The sequence below is a fragment of the Carettochelys insculpta genome, chromosome 1 (genome assembly GCF_033958435.1).
Source record: "Carettochelys insculpta isolate YL-2023 chromosome 1, ASM3395843v1, whole genome shotgun sequence".
Classification (NCBI taxonomy): Eukaryota; Metazoa; Chordata; order Testudines; family Carettochelyidae; genus Carettochelys; species Carettochelys insculpta.
Window position 1 is genome coordinate 355,085,992 of NC_134137.1, and position 12,187 is coordinate 355,098,178.

The 12,187-nt window shown below is 40.9% G+C and overlaps 1 protein-coding gene across 1 annotated transcript in view; it reads left to right on the forward strand.

Moving 5' to 3' along the window:
* The window catches only part of RELN (reelin), a 543,431-nt gene that overhangs the window by 89,589 nt on the left and 441,655 nt on the right, over window positions 1-12,187 (forward strand). The window contains exon 2 of the mRNA XM_075016845.1: window positions 2,161-2,271. Coding sequence (XP_074872946.1) covers window positions 2,161-2,271 — 111 coding nt within the window. The remainder of the gene's footprint in view (window positions 1-2,160; window positions 2,272-12,187) is intronic.

Below are 12,187 nucleotides of genomic sequence, written 5' to 3' on the forward strand. Positions count from 1 at the left end.
CACTGACTTAAATGGTAACTGGACAGAACCCTGAACCAACACCTCACCCCACCCCCACTTCGCTTTGGTTACTGACTGGTCCCAAGAACACGATGTTTCTAGCAGGAGTAAGCAAGGAATCCAGTGGAGTGGAGAGGATATTTTGCCCTTTCTGGCCGCCACATAGAACCAAAAGAAGTTTGAAGGACAAGAAAGTCTGAAGTGATCAGAGATTATGACCATTGCTGATCTCTGTGTGCAAAAAGGTGGCCGATATCATGGAAGAGACCTTGTAAATAGCTTGTGTTCTTTGTACACAGCAGCAGGTTCACAACCTGTTTTACAGATACTTTAGAAACAAGTATTTTACAAAATAGGTTACAGGCACACACCAAAATGTAAGAAGATATTAGACAAAAGAGGAGGGAAGTACATACAGTACAGTGTTTAGCTGCTTTCGTTAGGTTTGGTACTTTGCATTAGTTCAATTTAAAAAAAGTACATATGTTTTTGAGCAAGTGTTAGAAACTGTCAAAAGAAATGGGTTATGACCACAGATTATAGAGGCAAAGGAGGTTTCATGGAATTATGGGATTAGTCATTCCAGGCCTAGAGAGAGAGAGTGTGTGTGTGTGTGTATTGCATTTACATAATAAAGTTATTTAGTAGGTCTTGCCTTTTTAGGATAGAAGCATTCAGGCAGATTATACATGGCATTTGCTGTTTAAAAACAGAAAAAAGCAAAAAATAGGATGAATGTTTACAGAATAAACTGCAAAAATTGTGAGTTGGTGTTTTTTCGGTGTTCAGTGACTTCATTAAGAATGTTTTAGTCTGACAGTTTTAGGTTTCTAGAAAAGCAGGACAGTGTTTTTACTGATATAGGTAAAGAATATTTTTAGAAAGTATTCACTGGATTATTTTAATACCCTTGATCTGTAATGACCTATGTGTGCATATAGCTTAACTGCTTAATACATTACAGGCTGGTTCTACACTAACACCCCCCTTTCTAAAGGGGGATGCTAATGAGACACTTTGGGATATGCTAATGAGGTGTTGCAATGAATATGCAGCACTCCATTAGCATAATGGCGGCCACAGCATTTTGAAAGTGACACTTTCGATTGTGCACGGTTCGTCTACATGGGGTCCTTTTCGAAAAGACTCTGCACACTTTGAAATCCCCTTATTCCTATAACCAAATAGGAATAAGCAGATTCGAAGTGTGTGGGTTCCTTTCTAAAAGGACCGCATATAGACGAGTCGCGTGTGATTGAAAGTGTCACTTTCGAAGTGCCGTGGCCGCCATTATGCTAATGATGTGCTGCATATTCATTGCAGCACCTCATTAGCATATCCCAAAGTAACTCATTGGCATTCCCTTTTCGAAAGGGGGGGCGCTAGTGTAGACCCAGCCACGGTATGTTACTATTGTCATGTAGCACACACATTTGAAATCTGGAAAAAGTAATATTATAAACCTTAATTATTTTGTTCATATCACTTTATGGTCTTGACAGCCAGTTGTAAACCATATGCCCTACTGACAGTGATGTTGAAACTTTATAAAAAACAGTTAATTTAGTTTACTATATAATGGGTTTTTTACTTTCTAGGAAAAGGAGCTTATTGGGCAGAGATAGAGATGAGTGATCTTTCTGATGTTAATTTCAAATACTTGTGCTGTAATGTTCAATTTGTGTCCAATTTAAGCTATAGATTATTACTGATAAATGATTTGTGATTAATTTAGGAGTAAAAAAATAACATGGATTGTTTTCCTGTAAATAGTCTCTTTGATAAAAATTCACCCTGAAAAATATTAAAAATTCCAAACTCATGATCCCTGATTAGATAGCAAGCAATGATATTTGTGAAATTTACATTTGAAAGCTAATTCACAATCACTAAATCATTTTATATGTTGGGAGAGTATTCTTTTAGAGCAATTTCTTAGACAGAACTTAAGTTCATTATCTGAGCTCCTAGAGCAAGAGTCTGATACTCTTGTTTGTCCAGATTTGCTCTTTTCCAGGAGAATGACTGCTGGTGTGTGTATGTGATTCAATATATTTAGTTAATGTAAGTAAGAATGGAAGAATCTTGCCCACAGACTGAGTACAAAGCTGAGCACAAAGTTGAGTTGTCCTTACAGAATTTGTATATCTTCTGTTTCAGTGACTATTTCAACAAGTACATTCTTCGATGGCTTATTGGTAACAGGACTCTATACATCTACCAGTGTTCAAGCTTCGCAAAGCATTGGTGGCTCGAGCGCTTTTGGATTTGGTAAGTCTAAAGTGATTAGCAAGCCTAGATTTGTATTTGTCCAAATACAAAATATTCTGCAATTCAAGATAACAAGCACCTAGTTTCATAGAACAGTTAAAGTGAAAAAAAGTTAAATAAATAGAATTTATATTGAGTGCTAGGACCTGATCCGAAACTCACTGGAGTCAATAGGAGCCAATAACTCCTGTGGGATCAGCTCCTTACATGGTAAAATAAATGAGCAAAACCAATCAGAAAGTCTCCATGCCAAAGATGTGCCTTAGTTGCACAGAACTGTAGGCATTGCACAGAGAACTAGTTCTATAAGTATAAAAAAAAAAGGGTTCCTGATTCTTTCATATATGACACGACATGAGTAGCCACTTTCCCTTTAGTGTACATACACACATACACACAGAGATTGAGAGAGAGAGAGAGAGCAAGGTAAGTGACATGACTGTTAAAAGAGTATAAAGTCAAAAATTTGAAATTTGAAAAATGATAGATTTACAATTGACCGTGCAACCTTGGCACTCAAGTGCATCTAACCTGCACAGTGGCTGAAGTCCTGATGGGAAAAATAATATGTGATTGTGTAATTTTGTCTTGTACAATGGGACAAAATTGAAATTGCATGGGCAACCATGAAGCTAGTATTTTAGTGCTTGACTCTGCAACTAAAATACTATTTCTTTAATGTACATTTTTATGTAATTTTCTTGGGTTTTGTTACTACAGTGTTCATGATAATACAAAAAGAGACAGGAATAAGTTGTAATGAATACAGAAATGATTCTGTAGTTTGGCTGTCTGTGCAGGTAGGTTAGTTATCCCTAGTTGTGTAGCTCAAGTATTAATTAAACACATGCTTTGCTGATAATTAACATGTAGATTCCCCATAATTCCTGGCCTGGAAGGGATTGGTGATTACACTACAACAGCGTGGGTTAGATGTGAAAAGTGAGAATAATTTTCACATACACTTCACATACATAATCATTATCTATCATATGATGGATGCCTTTATTACTGCTGGAGGAAGTTGACTGTCTAAAAGAATCATATAAGCTGAAAGAGAAGCCTCAGTATGGTAACTGAAGGAAAACAACCATTTCTTCATGGTGTGATGGGGTAGAAACAGAAACATTCAATTAACAAGGAAATAGGTTGGAAAACCAACTCCAGTGGGCAAAAATGTAAATCACTTTTCCCAGTTACTGAACAATAGCTTTCTATTTGAACCAAAACTCCATTTTTTATATGGTATATGGTCAATTGATTATCTTTGTCCAGAATTTCAATTAAAGATTGAGGAGGCATTTTCAAATATTCTGAGAGTTTTATCATGAATTCACTGGTAGAAGTTAAACCAATGGTAGAGGTAATCCAGTGCAGAGTATTTCTGAAAATTCCTCAATAAAGCTGCATCTATACTACAAGATAAATTTGAATATTTAACCTTGATATTAAGAATTCGAATAAAGTGTTCACAAAGCTTCTTGAAATTTGACCCACCTTTTTTCCCGTGTCAAATCTCCGCATCCCCATTGCCCCGTGCAAGTTCAATAGCGTAAGCACTCTATTGGGGTACCTATCCCACAGTGCCTTATCCCCAGTTGCTTGTGGGTGTTTCACGTTGGACTCTCAGAATTCCAAGCACCGTCCCAGAATTCACTGCATCACTAACTGCATGAAAAAAGAACTGGAGATCGTGCCCTTTCCTGCTGCAGCATTCCAGTGCAAGCATGGATCCACGAATGCTCCAATTCATAGCGCAGATAATTTCAGCAACCACAGCAGCTGTCACGCAATTTGCCCTTTAATTCCAATGCTCAATGACACTTGGCTATCCAAGAGGTGGTGGTGCTGCTTCTAATGAGGGTGGTTTGGAAGAGAAGAACTCAGAGCTGCTGGCTGCGATGACTGCGTTGCTGCCAGTGAAGCACCAGTTTTGGACTCGAGAGTAGCACGTACTGGTGGGACCACATTGTTTTGGAGACTTGGGATGACCAGCAGTGGGTGCAGAACTTTTGCAAGTGCAAGTCCACCTTTATGGACCTTTGAGATGTGCTGGCATTCACCCTGAAGCACAGCAACACCAAAATGAGGGAGGCTTTAATGGTTCATAAGCAAGTGGCAATTACACTGTGGAAGTTTGCAACCCCTGACTGTTTTCAGTCAGTGGCAAATCAGTTTGGGGTGGGCAGATTTACAGTCCGTGGTGATGGAGGTGGCCCATGCAATCTGTCAGCATCTTCTCAGGAAGACTGTGACACTGGGAGAGGTACAGGCCATAGTGCATGGCTTTGCTGCCCAGGGCTTTCCTAACAGCGGTGGGGCAATAGATGGCATGCACATCCCCATCATGGCCCCAACCCATCTGGCCTCAGAGTATATTAATCAAAAAGGGTACTTCTCCATGGTCAACCAGGGGTTGGTAGATCACAAAGGTCGTTTTACCAACATCAACATTGTCTGGTCATAGAAGGTTCATTATGTGTGCATATTCCGAAATTCTGAACTGTACTGAAAGCTCCTGGATAGAACTCTTTCCCCTGATCGGAAAATCAAGATTGGCAATGTGGAGATGCCCATTATTATATCGGGCAACCCTGCTTACCCTCTGCTTCCCTGCCTGATGAAACCGTAGACAGAAGCTCTGGACCCCAGCAAGGAAAACTTTAATCACAGACTGAGCAGCTGCAGAATGATCATGGAATGTGCCTTTGGACATTTAAAAGTGAGGTTCAGATGTTTATTGACCCATTTAGATGTTTCTGAAGCTGATGTCCTCACCGTTACTACAGTGTGCACTATTTTGCACTACATATATAAGTCCAAGGTGGGAGACATTCCCGTCTATCTGGAATTCTGAAACAGAGGCAGGGCTTACTCGCAGCCATCTACACTGCCATCCATCAGTACCCACGCTCAAACTGCAGCAATAAGGGACACTTTATAAAACAGCGTCATGACTGATCTGTAACGCACATGCTACTTATGTATTTCTCTGCCATAATGTCAATAAATCATACCTTGCTGTAATGAATGAATGCTTTTACTTGATGGGAGGGGGTTAAGTTGCAGTAAATAGGAGTGCCTTCGTTTCCCCCCCCGCCGACCCCAATCTGCTCAGTTTCCTCAGCTGTGCATCTGCTGTGGATCCGGGAGAATCAGTGGGCAGCTGTGTCTTCAGTGGCACTCATCTTCCCCCCACCTACCTGTTTTGGTTCCCCCCCCCCCCCCCCGACTCCTGCAGGACAAGAAATCACACTGAGCTCAAAAGAATTATTTTATTTTGGATGTAGGAGAGGTTTAAGTGGGTGCCTTTTCAAGGGTGCTTGAAGAGCCTGTTGCAATGGCCCTTGGGGCTGGAGCAGCACGGTAGCCTTTCCCTCCCTCCCCACATGTGGGGACCGCAACGATGAGGGGTGGGCAACCTCTCCTCAGGGGACTTGATGCGAGGACTGCACTGACAGGGGGTGGGCAGCTCTTCTCAGGGACTCCAGCCAATGGGTATCAGCTGCTGCCCTGCTGGGTTGGGAGTTCCTCTGCAGCTGAAGCAGGGAGCGCAGGACCTCTGTCTGTTCAGTAATAGCCATTACAAGCTTTGCTGCATCCTCAGTCTGCTTTGCTATGACCTCAGTCATCTTTGACAATTGCTGCTGCTGGAGGTCAAACATTCTCTTGTTAAAGTTTACTTGACTTTGAAGCTGCTCACCTGTATTGTAACACCACTGAGCAGTGTCCTTTGTCAGGTTCTTGTGCTCTGCCTCTGTATTTTCCATATGCTGCAGGATCAGTTCTTGTTTGCATTTCTTCCATCTGGTTTTCTCTGAATTGGTGGGCACTGGATCTGGAAAATGAAGGTCAAAATTTAAGATCCACTTCACATAATGTGCTATGAAGTGCAATGAATGGGTCTTTCTATGTACTTTTACTGAAAGTATACTTATGAAGGACACATGGGTTATGAAGGATGGGACAGTAAGAGTGCATTTCACAATGCCTCACTTGTCATCACTTGTCCAGCACATTGCTTTGTGCACAGGGTAAGTTATAAGCAATTGTCCTCTTTTGGTGGGAACAAGGAGGTCTGCAAACAGAAGCAGCTGCCCAGTGTCATGGCCGGGTGTACTGTGGCAGTGAAAAATGGACATCTGTGGGGCGGGGGGTTTGATGTACAATAAAAATAATGTAAAATAAAAGAAAAACCAAAGAAAGGTTGGATGTAAAGGGATGTGGGAGGGGAAAAGCACAGCAGATGAATCCCCTGTGGGGCATGGAGGGTTCCTGAAAACTGAAAAGAAATGGTGCTTGGAAAGGAACATGGGAAGGGAAATGCCCAGCAGAGCACAGCAGCTGGGGAGTCCTGGAAAATGCAAAGAAATGGTGGAAAAGGAATGCTGGGGGAAAGGGACATGAAATGGGAAATCACAGCAGAGCCTGGCAGCAGCGTGGCGCAGGGGAGTCATGAAAAAGGAAGAGAAATGCTTGTTGAAAAGGGACATGGGTGGAGGAACCACTGCAGAGCTTGCAAACAATGTTTTTGGGTGGGGAATGGAGCAACTGCTGGCTGCTGCAGGCAAATGTAAAGGGGCAGGAAGCATGCTTTTTTAAAAAAAAAAGCAAATTCCCATGCATCTGCAGGTTGCCAGAGAAGACATTACCCTCCTAAAACTAACAGATATAGAGAAAGAACAGCTACTCTTGCTGTGTGACCAAAAGCCTGGAAAATTTGCTAAAATGCTATGTGGTGCCATGACATCAGATTGCTATCTGGTTGCCTGGCATGGCAAGGTGTGCTACCGTGGAAGCCACAACAGGCCTGCCCAAGAACCCTGTGAAAAAAGTACTAGAGAGCCTGGATGAGGCCTTTGAGGAGCTCTCCAAAAAAGGAGAACGTCTCCATCCCAAGAAACATTAACACACTGATCTGAGGGGCACAAAAGCACAGTACCTATACACAACCCCATAGCTGCTTCGAGCATGCAGAATAAATACTCATGTGAACCGCTTGCTCCAGGGGGTTATGGGAACACCATGGATGGGACTGATTCCAGGTCAATGGTGAAGAGCTCCGGGCTGTCTGGAACAACTTCCTCTGTACCCTGCTTCTTGCTCTTTTCCTCCTCTAAGTTGCCCTCTTCTTTTGAGGAGTAAGGGGACTTGGGAGTTGTCCTGGCACTTCGAAATACTGGTGGCTGTGCCACGGCTAGATGTGTGCCGGTACTTTGAAGTTTAAAACTTCAAAGTTGCCGTGGGGGGGAATTCGCTTAATGAAATGCACGGCAGCACTTCATTAGTAAACTCTAGCACCGTAATTACCATCCTTCCTTTGAAGGAAGATGGTATTGTAGACAAGCCCACAGAGAAAATAACTCAGTAAAAGACCATGAATGAAGATAAGTAGAAGATTGAATGCAACAGTTACATTTCAATAAACAGATAAAGTTGACAAATTATCATAGCACCAAAAACATCCACTCTGTTTTGTACAAAATATTCTTGGTTGGAATTAATGACTGTGAAGCCCTCTGTTATCTGAGAACAAGTATTTTTAATTTTTAAAGAAAAATCTTTTTTAAAGAAAGAGTCTTAACTAAATGTTGAGCATTTATGTATTATATACAGTTTTTAAGGGTTATAAGAAAAAGAAACAAAGTTTGAAGAGTAAGAGGATTTCAAAGTTGCCCTGGCACTTCGAAGTACCAGCAGGTGCACCACGGTTAGACATGTGTTGGTGCTTCAAGGTTTAAAACTCCGAAGTTGCCGCGGGGTGGAATTTGCTTAATGAAGTGCTGCCTATGCATGGCAGCACTTCATTAGTAAACTCCCAACACCAGAATTACCATCCTTCCTTCAAAGGAAGGTGGTAGTGTAGACAAGCCCTGTAACATTTAACTTTATTATGATCCTTGCTTCTGAAAACAAATAATTGAGGCTAAAATGCCTAAAACAGATACAGCAGCGCCTGCAGTATAACTGTATATCTGACCAGCTAAGTGGGTAATTATGCTGCAGCACATCTCAGTGAGAGCAAAACACACCTTTTGCATTTGCACAAATCTGTTTGTCTGCTTGTGTTCATTTTGTATGTAAACTGTAAACACTTCATTTATAAGAATATTAAATAATGAGAATGTTACATATTCTGCTACAATGTACATCATTAATAATATCCTCTAATTCTGTAACATTCACATAGCAAACACATATAGCAGGTTATTACCCATTCTTAAACAAAATTCATTGAATCTACTGTTTTACCTCCAAAGCATAAAATAGTTCAATTTTATTGACAGAGGACATTGATCTTAATACCAAGTATTGGTTCAGAAATATTCACTGATGATACTCTTCCAAACAGCACTGTTTTCAACCATCCCTACCCTACGTAGCTTGTTTTTCCTCTTGCCCTGCGTAAGTACCAATCAGAGGAAAGCAAAATGCAGGAAAGCTTAGGTACTTCCTGTGGTACTTGAGACAGCATGGGAATACCTTAATGAAATGACCAATCTGTACTGTCTGGAAGATGAAGCAAATGAGGTTTCCCCACCACTAGTAAAATCCAGAAAGAACATAGGATGGAGTGAAAGAAAAAGGAAAAATCTAGCTTTTCAGTAGGGAAGGAGTATAATGTTAAAATGATCCCTTCTGCTCGGTGTCCAGAGAAGAAGAGATGAAAGTGAAGAACAATTTCATTGTTTAGAAGAATTGCAGAGTTGAAATAATTACAAACTGAAGTTAGGGCAGAGCTAAGTTTTATGATGGCTGTCCATCTCTTGGAGGTTGAGTACCATTGTTGTGTATTCGTCTGGCCCTGTCGATTACCCAGAGACCAGCTACTCCAAGATCGGCCCAAAAAAGCCAAGAACAGAACACCACTGGTCATCACCTACAGCCCCCAACTCAGACCACTGCAACGAATTATTAAAGACCTACAACCTATCCTTAACCAGGATGCCACACTCCAGAAGGCCCTGGGTGACATGCCTGTTCTCTCCTACAGACAACCTCCCAGCCTCATGAGGATCCTCACTAACAGCCACAGTCTATACCCCAGGAACACCAGTCCTGGAACCTTTCCCTGCAACAAAGCCTGCTGCCAGCTTTGTCTGCATATCTTCTCTGGAAATACCATCACTGGACCTAAGCAGGTTACTCACAGAATCACGGGCACTTTCTCATGCTCCTCTAACATCATATATGCCATCATGTGCCAACAATGCCCAGATGTTTTGTATATTGGACAGACTTCTAACTCCCTTAGACAAAGGGTCAATGGGCACAAAACAGACATCAAAACGCTCCAGATCCACAAACCAGTTAGTCAACATTTTAATGGAATGGGGCATTCTGTCAATGACCTAAAGGCATGTGTGTTACTGAAGAAGAATTATCGCACCGTTCTGGAAAGGGAAGCAGCCGAGCTGGCTTTTATATTCAAATTCGGCACATTAACACATGGTTTAAATCGTGATGGGAACTTTCTGAGTCACTATAGGGGCTCGTCTGCATACTTGGCTCAGTCTAATTCTTGACCTTCCCCCCCACCCCTCCACTCTCTGATTTGCTCACCTTGATTATCTTTTTCTGATTTGTCCTCCTTGCTTACTGTTTTTGGTCCTCTGTGCCTTAAATATTGAGTCTGTTCTGGTCTGGCTATGGTCTGAAGAAGTGGGTCTGTCCCACGAAAGCTCACCTAATAAACTGTTTTGCTAGTCTTTAAAGTGCTACTTGACTGCTTTTTGTTTTGATAGTGTATAGACTAGCACGGCTTCCTCTCTGTTACTATACATAAAATGTATGTTGTTTTGTGCTCATCACTGTGCCAGTATTTAAAAACACACAACAAAGAAAATATCTTCTTTATTTGTGTGATATTGTTTACTAAACCTAACTCTTTAAGTGTTAACATATTTTTGGAAGAGCAAATAAAAAAAGACTCAACAAGACTCTCTAAAATGTATGCACTCCTGACCAAAAGAATCTCAAGGCCTAAAGGGCCAGAAAAAAACTGAAGCAGAAGATATGCAAAATCAGTCATGCACAGTTTGAACTACCTAATTTTCCTTGTCGCTCTGAATACTGAAACATGATGCCCCAGGAAGTCTACTGTTTAATTATGAATATCACTTTATGCGTTGCAGAAAAAAATGTTTCCATCTCTGACCTGTCTTTTATGCTGCAGCTCAGACCATGCAAACTGTAGGGCTCATTATGTTAGCTTAAATGGCACTTCAGACAATTAAAAAACTAAGTTAGATTTTGCTATTTTTGCTTGCTTTTATGTTTAAATATTGATACAATCAGATTTACAGTTTACCTTTGGATGATCATGAACACCTGATGGTTTTGTGTTCTTTCCTAACTCTAGCAGTAAAAAAAAAAAAATGAGAGAAATGGTGATAACATCTTTGTTTTAGGCTTATTTGGCTACTTACCATGTAAGGTAGTGAAGGCCTCCCAGATAACAATCTGCACAGTGCAGAATCAGATCCTAGAGGAATTAGGTACTTTTTAAAAATGTATTAGCCACAAAGTTTAATGTGTTTCAGGGTCACTGGGAGCAAAGAAACAATAGAGGCAATAGTATGCTGTTACTTTTTGAAAGGAACAAAGCACATTGCTTAGAAGGCCAAAATCCATCTCTTTTTTTTCCCTTTTTTCTTTCTTTTCTTGTACAAAAGAAGTGGTTCCACCTCTCAATCATATGTGAGTGGAATCAGCATAGTATTTTGGAACTTAACTTAAAAAATTGGCCAAAATTGTGTAACGCCTATAAACATCAATTTGGAGACTTGTGTGCCATTTTGTGAAGAAAAAAATTGTCATAAATTGTCCCTTGCAAGAATTGGAGGGATGCAAACTAGGACGTTGGGCTTGATAAGGTTTATCTGTGTGGTAAGAGATGATAATTCTCTTCATTGCACGCATTACTGGGTAAAGTTTAGTGGCCTAAATTATGTAGGGGGTCAGACTAGATTATCTTAATGGTTCTGTTTTACAATAAATTCTATGAAGTCCTTCCAATAGAGCTGTCTTTCATGATGTGATCATAATTGTCTTTTAACTACCTCATTTAGGAGAACATTTGTTAGACACACACATGCTGTTGGTCCTCCTCTGCAATAGTTGGCTTGAGCTACTGTGCGCGCATCACTCTGTTCAAACTAGGCTACCTAGAATGAAAATGACCATATGTCAAGACAATACTGAAGATACAGAGAGAGTGACTGGATTAGGAGCTGATGGCTGGTGTAACTGAGCCTGCTGCTTTCCCATTTCATTACTGGCTCCAGCAGCAGTGGTGCTTCAGCCCATACCACCTCACAGGCCAGCCAGCCAAAGCTTAAATGTACCACTTAAAGCTTGATTTTTTGTGTGTGGTCAGGCTAGGTCAAAACTTAAGTTGTAGCTCAAGATGGCAATGCAGTGAAGACAAGTCCTTATGTGAATCATTATGGATAAAACCAGATTTGTAGTGATAGTTATTCCAACGGGGTTGTGTTTCTTTGTTTATAGGTGTAAAACATATTCTCTGGCCAAGTGGATGAGTTACTTCTGTTTTACTGGAGGAACTTCACCATCTTATCAGAATATTAATTTGAAAATTCATCTAAATAATTGTGTTAGGTAGGAATGTGTGAACTGCTTTGGGTAAAGTTTAATGGTCTTAAATCTTCGTCCACTGACCCAAACAGAACCTTTGTCCAGGGTCAATTAAAGATGAACAGCCAAGCTGAAATGAGAGCAGAGAAAAGACTGCTGTATGTGTAAATAACCAGGCTATGAGAGTCTTTCAGCACAGAGTAGTAGTAGTAGTAGGCATCCTTCAGTCTACATAGACTATGGATCGCGCCCTTCGTAGTTCCATTTGGGATCATCATTTGCAGCATCGACTGTGACTGTGAAGGCCCACACGAGAGCG